General features: G+C 44.4%; 1 protein-coding gene across 2 annotated transcripts in view; it reads right to left on the bottom strand.

Annotated features, from left to right (window-relative positions):
* Positions 1-1,770: 1,770 nt before the first annotated feature.
* Positions 1,771-23,777, bottom strand: part of ANKDD1A (ankyrin repeat and death domain containing 1A) — a 139,877-nt gene continuing 117,870 nt past the window's right edge. For both annotated transcript variants that reach the window (XM_082256153.1, XM_082256154.1), the window contains 5 exons: positions 16,966-17,064; positions 16,792-16,887; positions 10,438-10,639; positions 5,342-5,473; positions 1,771-2,508 (listed from right to left, as the gene is read on the bottom strand). In XM_082256153.1, the coding sequence (XP_082112279.1) occupies positions 2,447-2,508; positions 5,342-5,473; positions 10,438-10,639; positions 16,792-16,887; positions 16,966-17,064 (591 nt within the window). In that variant the 3' untranslated portion in view covers positions 1,771-2,446. The remainder of the gene's footprint in view (positions 2,509-5,341; positions 5,474-10,437; positions 10,640-16,791; positions 16,888-16,965; positions 17,065-23,777) is intronic.

Genomic DNA, 23,777 nt, shown 5'->3' on the forward strand with positions numbered 1-23,777 from the left:
TGCTGCGGGGAGAGACACAGACACAGGGCATCATTCCTGTAATTGGTTCTCCAACACCGATCCCCCTCCCTGTTCTGTCTGCTTCTGACCCCCCCCCCTCCCCGTGTGCCCCCTTTTGACTGTGCCGCCCCACCCCTGCAGGCTTCCCTGTCCTGTTAAAAAAAAAAAAAAAACATTGTAATAAATAATTAAAAAAAAAATTGTAAAATAAAATAATTGTAAACATTTTTAACATTAAAAAAAAAAAACATTATACTTTATTTTAAAAATGTAAAAAACAATTAAAAATTGGCTAATTCACACAGGTTCTCTGTTATGTTTTTTTTTGTTCGCTAATAATAATTCTAGTGCATCTTTAGTGAAAATATTGTCATGATAAATTCGAGGGGGGGGCGGGGCTTGCCAGGGAGGCTCTACGGGGCCCCCATGATTTCTAACAGCAGCCCTGCCCATCGCATGTGGTCTCTTGCACCGCTTCTGTGTAAACTCAGTCTTGTCATAGTGACTTCAGCCTAGGCTCACACAGGAGCGGTGCGGGAAACTGCATGCAATTTGGACAGAAATCGCACCGCAATCCTGTTGAAATGGCACGCGATTCTTTGCAGTGCGTTTTGTGCCCATTCATTTTGTATGGGCTCAAATTGCACCGCGAAGGTTTCGGTACTCGGTATTGGGGAGTACTTGACCAAAAGCATTGGTACTTATACTCACTGGTAAAAAAAAACAGTATTGGTGCAACCTTATTATAGATACTGCCTAACATTTTGGTAAATATAAAGGAGGGTGTAGAGAGATTGCATCATCAGATTATTTGTGGGCCTATTTATAAAACATTTGTTTGATGAATATCATGCAAATTCTTGCAGACTGGACACATTACCCTGTAATTGATGTAAATAATTTTGTAATTGATTAATTCCTACAATCGTCAGCTCCATGTAGCGGTATCGTTTTCTGAACAACCTCAATAAGAAAATATTTTATTTATAATAATTTATTTATTTTTTCCAAAAAAATAATAATTTATTATACTTATTTATTTATTTATAATACAGTGCCTTGCGAAAGTATTCGGCCCCCTTGAACGTTGCGACCTTTTGCCACATTTCAAACATAAAGATATAAAACTGTAATTTTTTGTGAAGAATCAACAACAAGTGGGACACAATCATGAAGTGGAATGAAATTTATTGGATATTTCAAACTTTGTTAAGAAATAAAAAAATGAAAAATTGGGCGAGCAAAATGATTCAGCCCCTTTACTTTCAGTGCAGCAAACTCTCTCCAGAAGTTCAGTGAGGATCTCTGAATGATCCAATGTTGACCTAAATGACTAATGATGATAAATAGAATCCACCTGTGTGTAATCAAGTCTCCGTATAAATGCACCTGCACTGTGATAGTCTCAGAGGTCCGTTTAAAGCACAGAGAGCATCATGAAGGACAAGGAACACACCAGGCAGGTCCGAGATACTGTTGTGGAGAAGTTTAAAGCCGGATTTGGATACAAAAAAATGTGAAATACGGCAAAAGGTTGAAAAGTTCAAGGGGGCCGAATACTTTCGCAATGCACTGTATATTCAATATTTTATCTATTTTTATTTTGGCCACTAGGTGGAGCGAACGATCATAAAAATTTATTATAGGGAATACGGGGAAAATCCATCCCGCTTGCGTGTGTGATATTTATCCAACAAATGTATTGAATAGACTCCAAAGTGCATAGTCATCCCTTACAGTTAGGCTACCCCACCATTTATCCACATTTTCATATGAAGTATATCGCTTCCCAAGTGATGTACCTTTAACCTACAGGATCTCATTTACAGTTGGAAAAGATACTGTGACTTCCTCTTGAGGGTCCGAAGATATAGAAAAGCAAGTGTTCTCTTTGTATTTTTAGCAAAAAGGGTAAAAATTAACATATTTTTTACAAAAATCCCTAAAATGTGTCATAAATATACACAAACATTGGCGGCATACAAGTTAATTTGCCCCAACGGTTTACGCTTGTCGATTCAAGCAGCTGGAAAATATTGCACAGCAGGAATCACGTTGATCATTTACACACAAATGTGCTTTAGGTAAAAACAATTACCCCTCCCCCCCACACACAATTTTATATAAAATTAAATTACAAAAAATCCAGTTGAGGTGGTCCTTACCCCATATTGCACCATTAATGTGCTGTAGAATCAGCAAAGTGTGCATATATCAATGTGAACAAATGACCGCATCTTACAGGAATAGTTCAATAAATAAGATTTCTCTGCAATGCCCAGAAGACGCGCAGTCATGATGTGCCTGAAGATTTCCCTCGGTGATGTTCTGTGAGTAGGAATTGTATTTGGAATGAGGATCAGCCCTTGGTGTAGTTGTACTGCTGATTGTAGTACAGGAAGAGGGATGCAGACCACATGGCACGTCAGTCCCACCATACTGCTGGTCACATGGCCGTGCACTTCTTTGGGGAAGAATCCTCGGCGTTTGCTTGCTTCCGAATGCTTTCTGTGAATGCACCAATAAAAATGATTGTGAATACAAAGTATATATAAAAAAAGGAAACCGATATTGTTAGAGCATTAATACTGCTTCCAACTTTCCTAAGCCCAGTCCCTACAAACTACCAACACTGACTGAGGGAAGAAATAGAGAGGGTCTAGCTCAGGGGTTGGCAGGTCGTTGACCGCGGGGAGAGTGGATCATGACCACGGCTCTGCCTCCCCCCAGTCTTCACCGCCCTCATGTTCTTTGCAGAGCGGAGAGCGGGAGCATAGTGCTGAATGGAGGGTGGGGGCGGGAGCTACCTAAGTGATTGGTTGCTAAGCGGTCCAAGTAACCACTGTGAAGGGGACAGAGGATACTACTGTGGGGGGTGATGTGAAAGGGGGGCAAAGGACACTTCTGTGGGAAGGGTGAGATGAAGGGGGGCAGAAGACATTACTGTGGGGAGGGTGATGTGAAGGGGGGCAGAGGACACTACTGTGGGGAGTGATGTGAAGGGGGGCAGAGGACACTACTGTGGGGAGTGATGGGAAGGGGGGCCGAGGACACTACTGTGGGGAGGGTGAGGTGAAGGGGGGCAGAGGACACTACTGTGGGGAGGGTGAGGTGAAGGGGGGCAGAGGACACTACTGTGGGGAGGGTGAGATTAAGGGGGGCAGAGGACACTACTGTGGGGAGGGTGAGGTGAAGGGGGGCAGAGGACACTACTGTGGGGAGGATGAGGTGAAGGGGGGCAGAGGACACTACTGTGGGGAGGGTGAGATTAAGGGGGGCAGAGGACACTACTGTGGGGAGGGTGATGTGAAGGGGGGCAGAGGACACTACTGTGGGGAGGGTGATGTGAAGGGGGGCAGAGGACACTACTGTGGGTAGGGTGAGGTGAAGGGGGGCAGAGGACACTACTGTGGGGAGTGATGGGAAGGGGGGCAAAGGACACTACTGTGGGGAGGGTGATGTGAAGGGGGGCAGAGGACACTACTGTGGGGAGGGTGAGGTGAAGGGGGACAGAGGACACCACTGTGGGGAGGGTGAGGTGAAGGGGGGCAGAGGACACTACTGTGGGGAGGGTGAGGTGAAGGGGGGCAGAGGACACTACTGTGGGGAGGGTGAGGTGAAGGGGGGCAGAGGACACTACTGTGGGGAGGGTGAGGTGAAGGGGGGCAGAGGACACTACTGTGGGGAGGGTGAGGTGAAGGGGGGCAGAGGACACTACTGTGGGGAGGGTGAGATTAAGGGGGGCAGAGGACACTACTGTGGGGAGTGATGGGAAGGGGGCAGAGGACACTACTGTGGGGAGTGATGGGAAGGGGGGCAGAGGACACTACTGTGGGGAGTGATGGGAAGGGGGGCAGAGGACACTGCTGTTGGGAGGGTGATGTGAAGCGGGGCAGAGGACATTACTGTGGGAAATGATGTGAAAGGGGACAAAGGATACTACTGTGGGGGGGGGGGGGGATGTGAGTAAGGGAAGAGGATACTACTGTGGGGGGGGGGGGTGAAAAAGGGCAGAGGGGCAGAGGATACTACTGAGGGGAGTGATGTAAAGGGGGCAAAGGACACTACTGTGGGAAATGATGTGAAGGGGGACAGAGGATACTACTGTGGGGAGAGTGATGTGAAGGGAACAGCGGACACTCCTATGGGAGGGAGTAGAGGGACAGAGGACACTACTATGGGAAGGGTGATTTGAATGGGGCAGAGGACACTACTATGGGGATGGTGATATGAATGGGGCAAGGGACACTACTATGGGGAGGGTGATGTGAAGGGGACAGAGGATACCACTGTGGGGAATGATGTAAAGGGGGGCAGAGGACACTGCTGTGAGGAATAGTGTGAAAGGGGGCAGAGAACATTGCTGTGGGGAGAGTGTTGTGAAGGGGTGCAGAGGATACAACTCTGTGGGGGTCATGTGAAGGAGGACAGAGGATACTACTGTGGGGGGATGTGAAGAAGGGAAGAGGATACTGCTGTGGGGAGGGTGATGTGAAGGGGACAGCTGACACTACTATGGGAGGAAACAGAGGGACAGAGGACACTACTGTGGGGAGGGTGATGTGAAGGGTGGCAGAGGACACTGCTGTGAGGAGGGTGATGTGAAGGGGGGGCAGAGGACACTAGTGTGTGGGGGGGGGGGTGTTAAGGGGGGCAGAGGACACCACTGAGACACGCTATGAGTTCTTCATGCCATCTTTTTAGCGGAAGCTTAATAGTTGTCGTTTTTTAAAGGCTGTCGTCTAGAACTCCCCTCGACCAAGCCCCCTCCCCATCCCCCCGGGGGAACTTTGCTTTCCCCCATGTTGTCCAGGTAGACCCCAAATTCTGAAAGGTTGTCTTCCCCTAGTCTAGCTAGTACTGAACTAACTAGCACAAAACTGGAGGGGGAAAATAAAGGCAGAAACAAAAATCCCATAGCAAATAAGTTGTATAGGCTCACTAGATGTCAGCATACTACAAAACAATAATAAAGTTATGCAGTTCAATAAAACACAAATAAATTAAATAAAAGTGAGACAGAACACATTTTTAAAAGGGGTAGGGATGCTTGTGACATCATTGACCTCATATGGCCATGTGCCCATATTAAGTTAATGATGTTTTGAGCATCCCCACACATTTGCATATGCCAGGTGCAGGGTGGGGAATCTCCTACCCACAGCTCATTGGCTCAGCAATGACAGATAACTTCTGGGTTTAAATCGAACCCTAGCTCATCCCTAGTGAGCAACCCATTTGACCATAGAGATGCCATCTGTAGTAACCACCAGCCATCCCTAATGAATATAGTAATAAATAGTATAATCATATCAATAATAATACTACAGGAGGCACTGACCTGCCAAGTCTCTCCTCCCGATGCCCACCAGTCCCTCAAACAATCCTTTAATTGGGTTTTCTCCCGCCATCACCACTCCGTGCAGCCAGATGAGTAGCATTCTGTGCCCGTGGTCCCGGTAGCTTTTGTTTCCTGGAAAAAATACAATCATGAGAAGTGCAACAGAATAAGGTGACTTGCAATATTCTAGAATAGTTTACAGAGAGGCAAAACTCCTCCTCCTCCTACTACTACTCCTCCTCCTCTGAATTCAACTCCTACTACTACTGCTGCTACTACTACTACCCATCCTCTTCCTGCTACTACTGCACTACTCTTCCTTCTCCTCCTCTTACTCCTATAACAACTACTACTAATATACCTCCTCCTAATTATACTCCTCCTCCTCTGAATTCAACTCCTACTACTACCACCACTATTAACTACTACCCATCCTCCTCCTGCTAATACTGCACTACTCTTCCTTCTCCTCCTCTTACTACTACTCCTCCTTCTCCTACTACTCATATCACAGCTACTACTAGTAATACACCTCCTCCTAATTCTACTCCTACTCCTCCTCCTCTGAATTCAACTACTACTACTACTACCCATCCTCCTCCTGCTAATACTGACCTACTCTTCCTTCTCATTCTCTTACTACTACTCCTACTGCTACTAATACACCTCCTCCTAATTCTACTCCTACTCCTCTGAATTCAATTCCTACTACTACTATTACTGCTCCTGCTGCTACTACTACTACTACCCATCCTCCTCCTGCTACTACTGCACTACTCTTCCTTCTCCTCCTCCTCCTATCACAATTACTACTAAATAATACTACTAATACTAATACCTCCTAATTCTACTCCTACTCCTCTTCCTTTGAATTCACATCCTACTACTACTACCACTATTACTACTACTCCTGCTACTACTACCACCACTATTACTACTACTACTACTACTCCTGATGCTACTATTACTACCCATCCTTCTCCTGCTACTACTGCACTACTCTTCCTTCTCCTCCTCTTAGTACTACTCCTACTCCTCCTCCTTCTCCTACTACTCCTATTACAACTACTACTATTACTAATACACCTCCTCCTAATTCTACTCCTACTCCTCTGAATTCAACTCCTACTACTACTACCACTATTACTACTACTACTCCTGATGCTACTACTACTACCACCCATCCTCCTCCTGCTACTACTGCACTACTCTTCATTCTCCTCCTCTTACTGCCACTTCTACTACTACTACACCTCCTCCTAATTCTACTCCTACAAATTCAACTCCTACTACTACCACTATTACTACTACTCCTGATGCTAGTACTACTACTCATCCTCCTCCTGCTACTACTACAATACTCTTCCTTCTCCTCCTCTTACTACTACTCCTTCTCCTACTACTCCTATCACAACTACTACTATTACTAATACATCTCCTCCTAATTCTTCTCCTACTCCTCCTCCTCTAAATTTCACCCCTACTACTACTACCACTATTACTACTATTCCTGATGCTAGTACTACTACTCATCCTCCTCCTGCTACTACTACACTACTCTTCCTTCTCCTCCTCTTACTACTACTCCTTCTCATACTACTCCTATCACAACTACTACTATTACTAATACACCTCCTCCTAATTCTACTCCTCCTCCTCTGAATTCAACTTCTACTACCACTACTACTACTACTAATACCCATCCTCCTCCTACTACTACTGCACTACTCTTCTTTCTCCTCCTCTTACTACTACTCCTACTACTACTCCTATCACAACTACTACTACTAATACACCTCCTCCTAATTCTACTCCTCCTCCTCCTCTGAATTCAACTCCTACTACTACTACCCATCCTCCTCTTGCTACTACTGCACTACTCTTCCTTCTCCTCCTCCTACTTCTACTCCTACTACTACTTCTCCTATCACTACTACTACTAACACAGTACAGTGTTTTTTAAAGTGTTTTTAAGCCTTGGTGTTTTTTTTTTCAATTAGCCAATAGAGAAAAATATAATCTGTTGCATCCTTTGTTGCTCTGTTTTTCATGCTTTTTCATCTTCTTTTATTTTTTATTTATTGATGATTTTTTTAACAAGGGGTTAGGGGTGAAAAGCCACCTCGTGCATTTCCATAAATATTTTTTATTGATTCCACACAGATAAATGGATACTCACATGGGAACAAAAGATATCAAGCCAAACTGATCCACTCCAGAGCTAGCTCTGACGAAAGGGGTATGAACCTAGAAACGCGTCAGCTGTCCAACCATTTGCATTTAGGACTTATCGTCATTGCGTTCTGGCTGGAGCAGATCAGTTTGGCTTGATATCTTTTGTTCCCATGTGAGTATCCGACTCAAAACGATCACAGTGATACCCCATATGTGTATGTTATTTGTTCTTTGTACCTGTAGTAGGGCCCAGAAACAATAGTCACTTTTTTTTTTCATCCTACCTAAAAACACACTGGGGTCAATTCACTAATGTTTATCGCATTTGGTAAGGGTATCATGTTACTAATTTGCATAAATTATTGCATGCAGTAAATATATAGTAGTATATATATATATATACACATTTTTTTAAGTAAACTTTTACAAAAGTGCAACAATGGAGAATGTCAACCATAACAATTACTCCAGCTAGAAGTGACCTTTTGAAGTGGCCACTGTAACAGCTTTATTTATATACACCATTAAAACAAATTAAACTTGAATAGGAACATGAAAAATAGAAAAAATGTAAAAAAAAAATAAAAAAAATAGTCAAGTTTTCTTTAGGGCTCTTTCACACGGTCCGCCTCTGTAGGCGGATCCGTGCTGCTCAGCGGGGATCGATCCGGTGGATGACAGCTCCGTCTCCGTTTGCAGAGCGGAGAGGGAGGTGTCACAGCTCCCGCTGCTCTCTATGGGGGATCGGATGAGAGCGGACCGCCTGTCCGCTCTCATCCGATCCGATCCCCAGGACGGATGGAAAATAGGGTTTCCATCCGTCCGGATTTCATGGACAGGATCGGATACGGATGGCAGCGGGTGTCAGCGGAGAGGTCACTGCTGACATCCGCTGCCCCATAGAGCTGCATGGAGGATCCGATCAGATCCGCCTAAAAAACTGACAGGCGGATCTGATCGGATCGCCCGTGTGAAAGAGCCCTTAGTTTCCACAATATAAAAATAGGCAGCAGCACAGAATTGTGCCGAAAACAGAAAAAAAAAACACTTTCAACAACTCTAGTAGGCCATACATTTACAAAAAAACAAATTTTTCTGAATGTATGGCATGATGGATTTAGTAAAGGAGCTTGGATTACCAAACATCAGGAGAGATTTGAGAAGGTAGTTCTGCCTTCAAATACAGATTATTGCAAAAAATAGATTAAAAAAAAATGTTTTTTTTTGCAAAAGAAAAATAACAAACATGTTAAAAAGTAAAATATTATAAGGAAATGACCTTAAACAACCCTTAACCACTGTCACGAGCAATAAATTACTGTATGTAATGTGGTAGTTACCGAACAATCGAAAAAATACCGCATTCGTTATTTAACGCTAAATTCTTTCACATGCGTTATTTTAGCGCATTTTATTTGCTGTTATTTAACGCTTACTGAATTGACCCCACGGATACTAAATAATGACTTCCTGCAAACTGATGTACCTGTTTGAAGAAAGGATTGTACCGGGATGATATGCAGCAGTGCCGTTTTTTAAAGTCGGCGGTTGGCATTCTAATGATAACCGATGCGGCTCAGCAGCCGCTCGCCGTTTATCACAAGGAGCAGGAAGGGAAATCCGCCCCCCTCCTGCCGCCACCTTCTGCCGCTCTGCATGGGTCTCCTATCCCACAGGAGGACCGAGCAACCAGCTGGCATGTCCGCCGGCTGATTAGAGTTCCGAACGAAGCTGGATTTGGCTTTGATTGTGCCTCCGATGAAGTAACCCAGAAGCGACGTCACTACGTCACTTCCGGTTTACTTGGCTGCTAACGCCGCCGATTTTAAAAAAAGTGACAGTATTTAAAAAAGCAGATTTTGGCGTTTTGAATACTTTTAAGTGCAAAGGAGGGATTTGGGGTTGTTTAGACCCCAGATCCCTCCATAAAGAGTACCTGTCACTCCCTATTACTGTCACAAGGGATGCTTACATTCCTTTTGGCAGCAATAAAAGTGATCAGATTTTTTTTTTAAAGAACCAGTGCAAAAAAAAAAAAAGAAAAAGAAAAAAAAAAAATAATTTTTTTGAAGCGCCCCTGTCCCTGTGTGCTGGCGCACCAAAGAAAACACAAACGTAAGTCACGCCTGCAAATGCAAATGGTGTTCAAATCACACATGTGAGGTATCGCCACGATCGCCAGAGCGAGAGCAATAATTTTAGGGAAAGACCTCCTATGTAACTCTAAACTGGTAACCGTTAAAATTCTTTAAATGGTCACCTATGGAGATTTTTAAGTACCATAATTTGTTGCCATTCCATCAGACCTCACAAATGCGCTTCTGGACGAATAATCAATCATTCCCATAGACACACTCCTAAACCTTGTGGACAGCCTTCCCAGAAGAGTTGAAGCTGTTATAGCTGCAAAGGGTGGCCAACTCAATATTGAACCCTACAGACTAAGACTGGGATGTCATTAAGGCTCCGTTTCCACTGCCGCGGCTACGAAGTCGTGCTACTTCTAGCGTGACTTTGTAGCGAAAGTAAACTGCGGCTTTCAGTGCGACTTGTCCCTCATTATAGAGGGAAGTCGCACTGAAGCCGGCTCAAAAGTAGTGCACAAACTACTTTTGAAGTCGCCGCAACTGAAGTCGCGGCAGTGAAAACTGGCCCGATTGAAACGAATGGCTTTTGACTTGCTGTGCGACTTGACATGTGTCAAGTCGCACAGCAAGTCGCACTAGTGGAAACCGGCACTAAAGTTCATGTGTGTGTAAAGGCAGGCATCCCAATACTTTTGGTAATATAGTGTATTTCTAGACATGAGACAGGATAAGATTTCCATAGTTTTAGTAATTTCAGAGTTTTCAGTGATCATTAAGTAATTGAAATTCAGCATTTAAGCTCTAATTCCCAGAACCAGGCACTGTAGTCTTTACCCGTCCATTGCTGCTCAATTGCCCGGATGTGGGCATCCGTGAACTTCCAGTACACCGCCAGCTTCTTCCACTCATTGGGTTTTAGGTACTTAGTTGCCAGCCTCCAGATGACGGATCGGATGTGCTGTGTCTCTAGGCGATGGTCTTGTTTGAAGGTCAGATGCCTGGCCACCCACGAGTCAGAGTCACTGTTCAGATTGTCCTGTGGCAAGGAAGAAAAACACATAACTCATATGGTCCTCTACAATTATTTCTCCCTAAGGGGCATAAATTACTCAGTTGCCAACCATGCACTTTACTGCTACAGGGCGGGCCGGCTGTGCAGAATTACATATATACAGTATATAACAAGTGAGTACACCCCTCGTATTTTTGTAAATATTTTATTCAATCTTTTCATGTGACAACACTGAAGAAATGACACTTTGCTACAATGTAAAGTAGTGAGTGTACAGCTTGTATAACAGTGTACATTTGCTGTCCCCTCAAAATAACACACAGCCATTAATGTCTAAACCGCTGGCAACAAAAGTGAGTACACCCCTAAGTGAAAATGTCCAAATTGGGCCCAATCAGCCATTTTCCCTCCCCGGTGTCATGTGACTCATTAGTGTTACAAGGTCTCAGGTGTGAATGGGGAGAAGGTGTGTTAAATTTGGTGTTATCGCTCTCACTCTCTCATACTGGTCACTGGAAATTCATATTGGCACCTCATGGCAAAGAACTCTCTGAGGATCTGAAAAAAAGAATTGTTGCTCTACATAAAGATGGCCTAGGCTAGAGGAAGACTGCCAAGACCCTGAAACTGAGCTGCAGCACGGTGGCCAAGACCATACAGCAGTTTAACAGGACAGGTTCCACTAGGAAAATGTGAGGGGTGTACTCACTTTTGTGAGATACTGTATGTGATTCTGCTCTTTCGGGTAGGGGGCACGCTGCTTGTGCTGTGATTAGTCACAGCACAAGCTGATCGGCCGTTGGATGTCCGCCGTCACCCGCTGATCGGCAAGGAACAAGACAGAAGAGAGCTCTGCATATGTAAACAATGCAGAGATCTGACCTGTCAGCAGGGATGCGCTGGATTTTGCTTCCCTGCAAAGCACATCCATTAGTGAAAACACCACACACAGTGAATGCACCAAGCACTGTTAGGCACACATTTAACCCTTTGATCGCCCCTGGTGTTAACCCCTTCTCAGCCAGTGTCATTAGTACATATTTTTAGCAATGATTACTGTATTAGTGTCACTGGTTTCCACAAAGTGCCAAAAGTGTCACAATGTCCACTGCAATAGGGCAGTCCTGCATAAGTCGCTAATCGCCGCCATTATTGGTATAAAAAAAAAATATATAATATTATTTCAGTATATATGCACCATAGTTTGTAGAAACTATAATGTTTGTGTGAAGCAATTAGTACACACTTATTGGTATTTTTTCCGCTAAAAACATGTAACAAAATACATATTGGCCTAAATTTATGAAAAAATTAGATTTTTTACTGGATATGTTTTTGGTTTTTTTTTTTTTTTTTTTTTTTTTAGGAGAAAACAAAAAATATTGTTTTTTCTTCTTTTTTCAAAATTGTCAAGTCTTTTTTTGTAGCACAAAAATTAAAAATGCAGAGGTGATCATATACAACCAAAAGAAAGCTCTATATGTGGGAATGACAAATACGTGAATTTAAATTATGTGCGTTTGTCAGTTAACCACTTGCCGACCGCCGCAAGTAGATATACTGCGGCGGTCAGCCCCTCACAGGCAAAGTGACGTAAATATACGTCACTAGCCTGTGAGGCTCTGGGGAGCGAGCGCTCCCACGCGGTCACGGACCCCCCCCCCGCGCGTGTGACCGGCGGACCCGATGTCCGCCGCTCACTCTGCGATCGTCGGGGGAGAGGGAGAAAGTCAGGCAGCTAATGTAAACAATCTGCCTGTCATTCTCTCCTGTGTAGAAACACCGATCATACGGTTCTACTATGTAGGACCGTTGATCAGTGTAACTACAGCTCAACAGACAGCCAATCACAGTTAGAATCACGCCCCTGGGGACACACACAGCCCCTCCCTCTCAAATAAAGTTAACCCCTTCACTGCTAGTGTATTTTTACAGTAACAGTGCATATGTATAGCACTGATTACTGTAGTAATGTCACTGGTAACCCCAAAAGTGTCAAAAATGTCAGTCAAGGGTCCGATCTGTCCGCCGCAATGTCGCAGTACCGCAAAAAAAATCGCAGATCGCCGCCATTACACGTTAAAAAAAAAAAACAACAAAAATGACAAAAATCTTTCCCTTTGTTAGTAAACGCAATAACTTTTGCGCAAACCAATCAAAATACGTTTTTTTGCGATTTTTTTTACCAAACATATGTAGCATAAAACAAATTGGCTGAAAATGTTAAAAAATTTTGATTTTTACTTTCTTTTTTTGGGGAATTTCATATAAAAAAATGTGAAAAATTGTTATTTTTGCAAAATTGACGCTCTTTTTTTGTTTATAGCGCATGATCAAAAAAATCGCACAGGTGATCAAATACCACCAAAAGAAAGCTCTGTTTGTGGGAAAAAAAGGGCGTCAAATTCGTTTAGGTACAGCGTCGCATGACCGCGCAATTGTCCGTTAAAGTCACGCAGTGCCGAATCGCAAAATACCCCCTGGTCAGGAAGGGGGTAAAATCTTCCGGGGCTTAAGTGGTTAAAGTAACGCAGTTACGCAATTGCAAACAAATGGTCTGTTCATGAAGGGGGTCAAGTCTTCCGGTGGTCAAGTGGTTACAGACCATGGGGCAAAATTAGAATGGCGCCCCCTGGCAACCTCCCTACTGTCATGGAGTCTAACATAAAGCATATCTAATTCAAGGACTGGAAGCAGGAGAGGTGTCTTCTTAGAAAGTACATTACTATCAACCAGCCCTGTCAATAGAAATTGTCAGGGAAGGGGGTGAGGAACATCAGTGCAGTAAACTGTCCAGCTAACCGCTCTGTCCTCAGAAGCTCCCCAATCTTTCTAAGTATCTCAAATCTCAGGGCGTCAGTATAAATCCTAATGGTGGGTACACCAAAGTAAAATTTATTTAGAAAACAATTTAAATTTTGTAACATTTTCTCAATTTTCCTATGGTTAGTGGGGTTAGATCAATGTTTGTTTTTCAAAACAGGGATGAGAAAAACACAAGGGAGCAGGATGGAATTATTTATTCAACCAAACAGAATTTTACCGCTCATAACTTTGTTTAACCACTTCCATTCCGCTGAACGTCATACGACGTCCTGGGCTTTCAGTGGAGATTTCTGGATGATGGGTGCAGCTGCAGCCACCATTCAGATATCTTTTTTTTTTAGCTGGCAATTCCCTGCACAGTAAAAACAATTATAGGGGCAGTTCAGCCTCCCCGCCACTCTCTGGTTCTTCTAGCGGCTCGCCCATGACCCAGAGAATGAAATAGCTGTTTACCATAGAGCTGGCCAAGGGCCAGATGGTCCCTGGCCATCTCTATGACCTTTGGAGGCCTGGAGTGACATTATGACGTCACTCCCGGCCCCGGCAGATGTAAATACTGCCATTTTTTCGGCTGGGAAGATAGTTTAACTTTTTTCATTTTTTTTGGATTACCAGCTTTCCAGCCTAGAGGCGAAATCTGGGGACTTCTAGACCCCACATCTCTCCATAAAGAGGACCTGTCATGCCCTTTTCCTAATACAAGTGATACATACATTCCTTGTAACAGGAATACAAGTGATACAAAAAAAAAGGAAATTAAAGGGAAAGTGTAAAAAAAAAAATAAATAAATAAATAAAAAGCGCCCCTCTCCCCTCATGCTCGCACACAGAAGCAAACACGTACGTGGGCTGTATAGCTACTCACCAGACAGAACCCCTCTCCATTGAAATGGGGGGGCTGTTGGCCAATAGAAACGCTGCGACTCAGGCCGAGACCCGGACGTATGCGACCTCGTGAGGCGTTTAACTCACAGGCCAGCCCCCGTCCAGCAGGGCTATGTCGCGGCTGACCTAGCGCGGAGCTGAGGTCTGCACGTGCTCGCTGGCCAGACTGGGTCTTTTTGTCCAGCCCGTCTCCCAGTCCGGCAGTTGATTGTAGATCTCACAAGGAAAAATCCAGGAGGAAACCTTTTTTAATCTGAAACATTTTGCCAGTACCAAAGATCCCAGCAAGTAAATAGGTCCTTACTCCTGACTAGGCAGAAAAAAACTGAGTGCTATAACAGAAGAGGGAGTATACCCTCTGGGATTGCCCATGGGTGTAGCCAGAATCATTTTCTGCCTAGTGTCCAACTCCTGTAGGGGGCAGTAAAACCCAATGGTTTTGAATATCAGGAGCGGTGTATGTCAATAAATGAAAGAGAAAACAAACAAAAAAAAAAAAAAGTAATAACTTTTATAAATATAACATTTAGAAAATATTATATATACTGTTATCTTATTCCATAACTCCCCACCGGCCGGTCCACCAAACACCCACTGTCTGTCCTCAGTCCTCCTGTCACTCCTGTGTCTGCCGTGCCGTCCTCCTTCCTAGAAGATCCAGCCTGCCCTGCGTGAGATGGAGTGACGTCATTGTGCACACCACGATCACATGAGGGACGTTCCCCGGAGGAGACACTCCGCCTCCTCATACTCATCAGTTTGCACTACAGGCGGCACTATGAGATGGGGAAATGCTGCCCGTAACGCCCCGCAAACTGACGACACACAAAACTGCTGGAAAAAAAAAATCTTGGGAGTAAATTTGCGGCCCCTCTCCAAGTACTGCCTGGGTCCAATGGAGTCATTGGTACAGTGACAGTGCATATTTTTAGCACTGACCATTGTATTATTGTCACCGGTTCCCACAAAGTATCAAAAGTGTCAGAATGTCCACTGCAATATTGCAATCCCACTATAACTTGCTAATCGCTGCCATTACTATTATAAAAAAAAAAAAAATTCCAGCATAATTCCCATAGTTTGTAGACACCAATCAATAAGCGCTTATGGGGATTTTACCAAAAATACGTAGCAGAATACATATATGCCATAAATTTATGAAGAAATTTGATTCGTTCAATTTTTTATCGGATGTTTTATACCAAAAAGAAAAAAAATATTGTTTTTTCTTGTTTATAGCGCTATCATCGATCATATACCACAAAAAGAAAGCTCTATTTGTGGGCAAACAAATTACATACATTTTATTTGTGTACAGCGTTGTATGACTGCGCAATTGTCAGTTAACCGCTTAAGGACTACCTGCCGCAGTTTTACTGCGGCAGTCAGCCCCTCCTGAGCAAACCGACGTAGTACTACTTGGGAGCACGCCTGGTGCTAGGGGGCGAGCGTGTGCCGCCAGCGGTGCGCACCCACCCCCACTCCGCAGCGGGGACTCTGATGCACGGGGCAGGCAGCTCTAATTGCCGCTGGCCACCCGCAATCACTCCCCACTGAGAGAGAAGGACGGTCTTCTTTCTGGAAAGATCACAGAGTGCCTGTGATCCTTCTATATAGGATCACATGTCTCTATGATCATTTCAAAAGCCCCTCCCCCCCCCCCAGTTAGAATCACTCCCCTAGGCTCACATTTACCCCTTATCACCCACTAGCTTAACCCCTTCCCTGCCAGTGTCATTATTGCAGTAACAGTGCATATTTTTAGCACTGATTACTGTAGTAATGTCACTGGTCCCCCCAAAAGTGTAAAAAATGTTCGTTAGCAGTCCGATCTGTCCGCCGCAATGTCGCAGTCCCACTAAAAATCACAGATCGCCGCCATTACTAGTAAAAAATAAATAAATAAAAATTACATAAATCTTTCCTCTAGCTTGTAGACGCGATAACTTTTGTGCAAACCAATCAAAATAAGCTTATTGCGATTTTTTTTTTACCAAAAATATGTAGCAGAAAACAAATTGGCCTAAAATGATAAAAAAAATAGATTTTTTATTTTTTTTGGGAATGTCATATAGCAGATAGTCAAAAATATTGTTTTTTTTTTTCAGAATTGTCGCTCTTTTTTTGTTTATAGCGCAAAGAATATAAATTGCACAGGTGATCAAATATCACCAAAAGAAATCTCTATTTGTGGGGAAAAAAGGACATCAATTTTATTTGGGTACGACGTCGCACGACCGCGCAATTGTCCGTTAAAATAACGCAGTGCCGAATCGCAAAATATGGCCTGGTCATTAAGGGGGCAAATCCTTCCGGTCCAGGAGGGGTTAAACTAACGCAGTGCCGTACCGCAAAAAAAATGGACTGGTCATGAAGGGGGTAAATCTTCCGGAGGTCAAGTGGAAGTGTAGAGTAATAAAACATAATATAATATACATAATATAAATGCAGGGCAGTTTCTGTACCTTCTCCCATTTGTAGAATCTGTCGGCCTTGATGATCATATCTGCCAGGTTTATGTGATTTCCTCGAGCAGCCACGTCAAGAGAGGTTTTTCCTTGCTGGAAAGGGGAACATAGTTACTCTCTAGGAGATCTGTGTAAACTAATTATAGAGTGATAGAATTTATCATTGTATACCTTGTCCTGTAGCTTCAGATTTACACCTGCAATGAGTATCATTTCCGCCATGTCCTGACGTCCATGTTCTGCCGCAATATGAAGAGGAGTCTGCAACCTCTGCGAGGACAACAAAGCCATGAGAACTAGATGTTAATAAAAGTCATCCTTACCATTAACCAGCATCCATCTTTCAGGGGACAGACCTTACATCCCTGATTGAGTGTCACCACTCCATTCCTGTCTGTCTGCAAGTACCTTGATGTAGACCAGTCTTTTTCAACCAGGGTGCCCAGGCACTCTGGGGTGCCTTGAGTTTTCTTCAGGAGTGCCTTGGCAAAATGCCTAAATAGTGCCCAAAAATTGTATACAAGCCGATGTGGGGATGAAGGATGCCCTTTTAGTTACACTAATGCTGGCCATACACTAGCCGAAAGATCGTTCGAAAATCTGTCATCTGGTCCAATCGTTCGTTTTTCGTCCAGTTAATAGGCACAAATAGAAAATCGTTTTTTAACTTTTCAGAACCGAAAAATCGAAGGAACAGTTTTGAAAATGTACCGGCCGAACGATAAACAAACGATAAATTGAAAGGTTATTGTGTTTCTCGGCCGACCTATTTGCACTCGGTATATGTGACAAACTGAACGAAAAACAGATTTATTTATGTCCATTGAACGATTTATCGTTTGAAATTCAGTCATTACATGATGGCACGATCGTCTGTTCTCACAGCCAATTTTCAGTTTTTCGAAAATTAGTTCGCCTAATATTTCGGCTAGTGTATGGCTAGCATAAGTCACAGGTTTTCATTGTGCACCATTACAATCTTCTATCTGTCGGCATCCTAACAACCAATGGCATCATCAGTTGATAACGAGGATGTCAGTTATCTGCAGAGCATCCTTGTTTGACCCCCCCCCCCCTCTCCATCAGCGTTGGGGTAACATTAGCTTGAGTGATGTAGAACAACAGAGAGGAGAGAAACATTGGAATACTAGTCAGTACTAGTTTGCAAAAGTATATTTGGAAGATTAAATCACCTCTAATGTTGGGTGTCCTACATGGGCTTGTGGATGTTGCTGCATTATGTAAAACTATTAGAATATCTTTTACATTTTAGATTTGGGTGCCTGGAGACTGTCCACTATTTTTAAAGGGTGCCTCGAAACTGTCCATAATTTTTAAAGGGTGCCTCGAAACGGTCCATCATTTTTAAAGGGTGCCTCGAAACTGTCCATCATTTTTAAAGGGTGCCTCGAAACTGTCCATAATTTTTAAAGGGTGACTTGACTGAAAAAAAGGTTGAGAAACACTGATGTAGAGTGTCTTCTTCCCAGCATACCCCTATTTCTCTATTTGTTTTGTACTCACAGTTCTGGACCTGAAAATCTTAACAAAAATACAAAATATTCATATGTGACATAATATTAAAGTGCCAAGAGTGCTAATAAAGTAGTAAAATATAATATTCATAGAAAAGAGAAAATATATAGATGAAAATATATAGATATAAAAGTCCAGTGTGCAAAGTGCAAAAGGCCAATAAAGTCACAAGGGGGTGCACGGTTGGCTGTCCACTGTGACACTCTTGTCACTTCTCTGTCAGATCACTTTAGGATTACATTTTGGACTTTATTTATTGGCCTTTTTCACTTTGCACACTGGACTTTTATATCTATATTAGGGTTGAGCGAACACCTAGATGTCCGTGTTCGACGGGTTCGGCCGAACTTTAAAAAAAAGTCCGGGTCCGTGTCCCGGACTTTTACCGAACTTTTCCCGGACACCGAACCCCATTGAAGTCAATGGGGACCCGAACTTTAAGGCACTAAAATGGCTCTAAAACACCAAAGGAAAGGGCTAGAGTGCTGCAAATGGCAGCAAAACGTAATTAAGAGCATGGCAAGTGCTCTGCAAACAAATGTGGATAGGGAAATAACTTAAAACAACAAAAAAAAAACAGAAAAATAAAACAATGTTCTTCTTCATCTCTGAAGGACGAGGCCCATATGGAGTAGGAGGGAGGTTGAGGTGGTGGTGGATGTGGCGGTGACATAGGCGTGCGCACAGGGTGTGCTGGGTGTGCCTGGGCACACCCTAATCACCTAGGGCACATAGCATTGCCAGTGAGGAGATGGGAAAGATCTCCCTGGGACCTGCTCTGCTCTATTTCTCCTTGCCTACAGGTACATGGCCCCGATACATTACTCTCCCTGCTGGCAAACACATGCATGTGTATTTCAACTTTGGGGTGCACACCTTAATGCAATAGGCTGCGCACACCTATGGGCGGTGTAGGTGGAAGCGGCGGTGGAGGAGGACCAGGGCCGGATTAACAGCATCATGGGCTTGGTGCTGAGGATTTTGAAGGGCCTTAAGGGCCGTGCCTTGCCATGCACCCAGAGGAGGAAGGGTGCAGCCATGCATGCCTAATTCAACATGGGATGCTGTCTCTGAAGCCCATAAACACATCCATGCATCGCCAACTGTCCCTCCTTGTCCGGCCTTCACGCTGTGTGGGGAGGTTCTGAGGGTGCTGCCTGGGGAAGCGAGCATAGAAGCCAGACTTCTGTGTTTACAAGTGACAGAAGAGCGGTAACAGTGAATATGGCCAACCCGGGGCCTATATAAAAGGTAGGGGCCTGGAGCTGCAGCTCCAATAGCCCCTACATTAATCTGGCCCTGAGGAGGAGGACGAGGTAGCCAACACTGCTTCTTTTCAAAAATTTTAAATGAGGGTACACCCCAAAAGAGTGAGAAAGAGCAAAAATGGAACAATGGGTGGGTAAGGTCGGTATCCATTGCTATTCTGCATAAGGTACGGAAAAGTCCCGTGGGATCCATGCCTGGTTCATTTTAAAGAACGTGAGCTTGTCCACATTGTCTCTGGACAGGCGGCTGCGCTTGTCTGTTATAACGCCCCCAGCCGTGCTAAATACCCGTTCAGATAATACACTGGCTGCAGGGCACGTCAGCACCTCCAAGGCGTAAAGGGCAAGCTCAAGCCATGTGCCCAATTTGGAGACCCAGAAGTTGAAGGGGGCAGACCCGTCATTCACTACATGTAGGCGTGTGCACACATACTGCTCCACCATGTTGGTAAAATGCTGCCTCCTGCTAAGACGTTCCATCTGAGCTGCTGGTGCTGCTGTTTGTTGTGGCGTGCTGACAAAGCTTTTCCACATTTCGGCCATGCTAACCCTGCCTTCTGAGGTGCTGGCGGTGCCCTGGTTGCGTTGGCGACCTCCTCCTCCTCCTCCTCTGCCTTGTGCTTCCACTGTGGCCCCGCTGTCAGATGGGAATGCCAGCAGCATGGCGTCTACCAGCGTGCGCTTGTACTCGCGCATCTTGCGATCGCGCTCCAGTGAGTGAATTAAGGACGGTACGTTGTCCTTGTAACGGGGATCCAGCAGCGTGGCCACCCAGTAATCAGCACAAGTTAGAATGTGGGCAACTCGGCGGTCGTTGTGGAGACACTGCAGCATGTAATCGCTCATGTGTGCCAGGCTGCCCAGAGGCAACGAAAGGCTGTCCTCTGTGGGAGGTGTATCGTCCGTGTCCTCTGTATCCCCCCAGCCACGCACCAGTGATGGCCATGAGCTGGCCTGGGTGCCACCCTGCTGTGAACATGGTTCCATCTCCTCCTCCAGCTCCTCCTCCTCCTCATCCTCCTCATCCTCCAGAACTGTGCCCCTGCTGGACAATTGCGTCCCTGGCGTTTGCGTGTGCAGGAACCCACCCTCGGAGCCCCTTGCGAATGACTGCCCTGAAAGCCTTGGAAATGTTACCTCTTCATCCTCCTCCTCCTCCTCATCCTGTGCCACATCCTCTTCCATCATCGCCCGAATTGTTTTTTCAAGGAGGCATAGAAGTGGGATAGTTAAGCTGAGAACGGCGTCATTGCCACTGGCCATGTTGGTGGAGTACTCAAAACAGCGCAACAAGGCACACAGGTCTCGCATGGAGGCCCAGTTAAATTAAATAGCGGAATAGAAAATATGATCCAAAAAAAGTGTATGTATATCACACGTACACAACCACACTGGGCCCCAATTACTATTGTTTGTACCCCTAAAAGGCTAGATGAGGAGTAGGGGGAGTATGGAACAGGCAGCACCCTCAAACCTTCAGAAGTATGAGATGAACCCCAACAACTTGGAAAGGTGGATCTCTCTCACACGTACCAACACAGACTATCCCCCAATTTAACTGATCCCCAAAGGTTTTTGATTAAATAGCGGAATAGAAAATATGATCCAAAAAAAGTGTATGTATATCACACGTACACAACCACACTAGGCCCCAATTACTATTGTTTGTACCCCTAAAAGGCTAGGAGTAGGGGGAGTATGGAACAGGCAGCACCCTCAAACCTTCAGAAGTATGAGATGAACCCCAACAACTTGGAAAGGTGGATCTCTCTCACACGTACCAACACAGACTATCCCCCAATTTAACTGATCCCCAAAGGTTTTTGATTAAATAGCGGAATAGAAAATATGATCCCAAAAAAGTGTATGTATATCACACGTACACAACCACACTAGGCCCCAATTACTATTGTTTGTACCCCTAAAAGGCTAGGAGTAGGGGGAGTATGGAACAGGCAGCACCCTCAAACCTTCAGAAGTATGAGATGAACCCCAACAACTTGGAAAGGTGGATCTCTCTCACACGTACCAACACAGACTATCCCCCAATTTAACTGATCCCCAAAGGTTTTTGATTAAATAGCGGAATAGAAAATATGATCCCAAAAAAGTGTATGTATATCACACGTACACAACCACACTAGGCCCCAATTACTATTGTTTGTACCCCTAAAAGGCTAGGAGTAGGGGGAGTATGGAACAGGCAGCACCCTCAAACCTTCAGAAGTATGAGATGAACCCCAACAACTTGGAAAGGTGGATCTCTCTCACACGTACCAACACAGACTATCCCCCAATTTAACTGATCCCCAAAGGTTTTTGATTAAATAGCGGAATAGAAAATATGATCCCAAAAAAGTGTATGTATATCACACGTACACAACCACACTAGGCCCCAATTACTATTGTTTGTACCCCTAAAAGGCTAGGAGTAGGGGGAGTATGGAACAGGCAGCACCCTCAAACCTTCAGAAGTATGAGATGAACCCCAACAACTTGGAAAGGTGGATCTCTCTCACACGTACCAACACAGACTATCCCCCAATTTAACTGATCCCCAAAGGTTTTTGATTAAATAGCGGAATAGAAAATATGATCCCAAAAAAGTGTATGTATATCACACGTACACAACCACACTAGGCCCCAATTACTATTGTTTGTACCCCTAAAAGGCTAGGAGTAGGGGGAGTATGGAACAGGCAGCACCCTCAAACCTTCAGAAGTATGAGATGAACCCCAACAACTTGGAAAGGTGGATCTCTCTCACACGTACCAACACAGACTATCCCCCAATTTAACTGATCCCCAAAGGTTTTTGATTAAATAGCGGAATAGAAAATATGATCCCAAAAAAGTGTATGTATATCACACGTACACAACCACACTAGGCCCCAATTACTATTGTTTGTACCCCTAAAAGGCTAGGAGTAGGGGGAGTATGGAACAGGCAGCACCCTCAAACCTTCAGAAGTATGAGATGAACCCCAACAACTTGGAAAGGTGGATCTCTCTCACACGTACCAACACAGACTATCCCCCAATTTAACTGATCCCCAAAGGTTTTTGATTAAATAGCGGAATAGAAAATATGATCCCAAAAAAGTGTATGTATATCACACGTACACAACCACACTAGGCCCCAATTACTATTGTTTGTACCCCTAAAAGGCTAGATGAGGAGTAGGGGGAGTATGGAACAGGCAGCACCCTCAAACCTTCAGAAGTATGAGATTGTGTTCACTGTACCCCACAAAGATTGAGTTCACTGCACCCCACAATGATTGTGTTCACTGCACCCCACAAAGATTGTGTTCACTGCACCTCACAAAGATTGTGTTCACTGTACCCCCCAAAGATTGTGTTCACTGCACCCCACAAAGATTCTGTTCACTGTACCCCACAAAGATTGTGTTCACTGCACCCCAAAAAGATTGTGTTCACTGCACCCCAAAAAGGATGTTGTTCACTGCACCCCAAAAAGGATGTTGTTCACTCCACCCCAAAAAGATTGTGTTCACTGCACCCCACAAAGATTGTGTTCACTGCACCCCAAAAAGATTGTGTTCACTGCACCCCAAAAATGATTTTGTTCACTGCACCCCAAAAAGGATTTTGTTCACTGCACCCCAAAAAGGATGTTGTTCACTCCACCCCAAAAAGATTGTGTTCACTGCACCCCACAAAGGATTTTGTTCACTGCACCCCAAAAAGATTGTGTTCACTGCACCCCAAAAAGGATGTTGTTCACTGCACCCCAAAAAGGATTTTGTTCACTGCACCCCAAAAAGATTGTGTTCACTGCACCCCACAAAGGATTTTGTTCACTGCACCCCACAAAGATTGTGTTCACTGCACACCAAAAAGGATTGTGTTCACTGCACCCCAAAAAGATTTTGTTCACTGCACCCCAAAAAGATTGTGTTCACTGCAGCCCAAAAAGATTGTGTTCACTGCAGCCCAAAAAGATTGTGTTCACTGCAGCCCAAAAAGATTGTGTTCACTGCAGCCCAAAAAGATTGTGTTCACTGCAGCTCACACACAGAAAAATGGATGTGGATCACTGACACCTGCCTATCTCCAATCCCACACCACACAGCAATATCGATTGTAGTTTGTAGAACACAGTTTCCCTAAAATTCAGCAGACTCTGTCCCTAACAGGATTGAGAAGAGATCGCAG

Source organism: Pelophylax lessonae (assembly GCF_965119305.1).
Source record: "Pelophylax lessonae genome assembly, chromosome: 4".
In the NCBI taxonomy this organism is placed as follows: domain Eukaryota; kingdom Metazoa; phylum Chordata; class Amphibia; order Anura; family Ranidae; genus Pelophylax; species Pelophylax lessonae.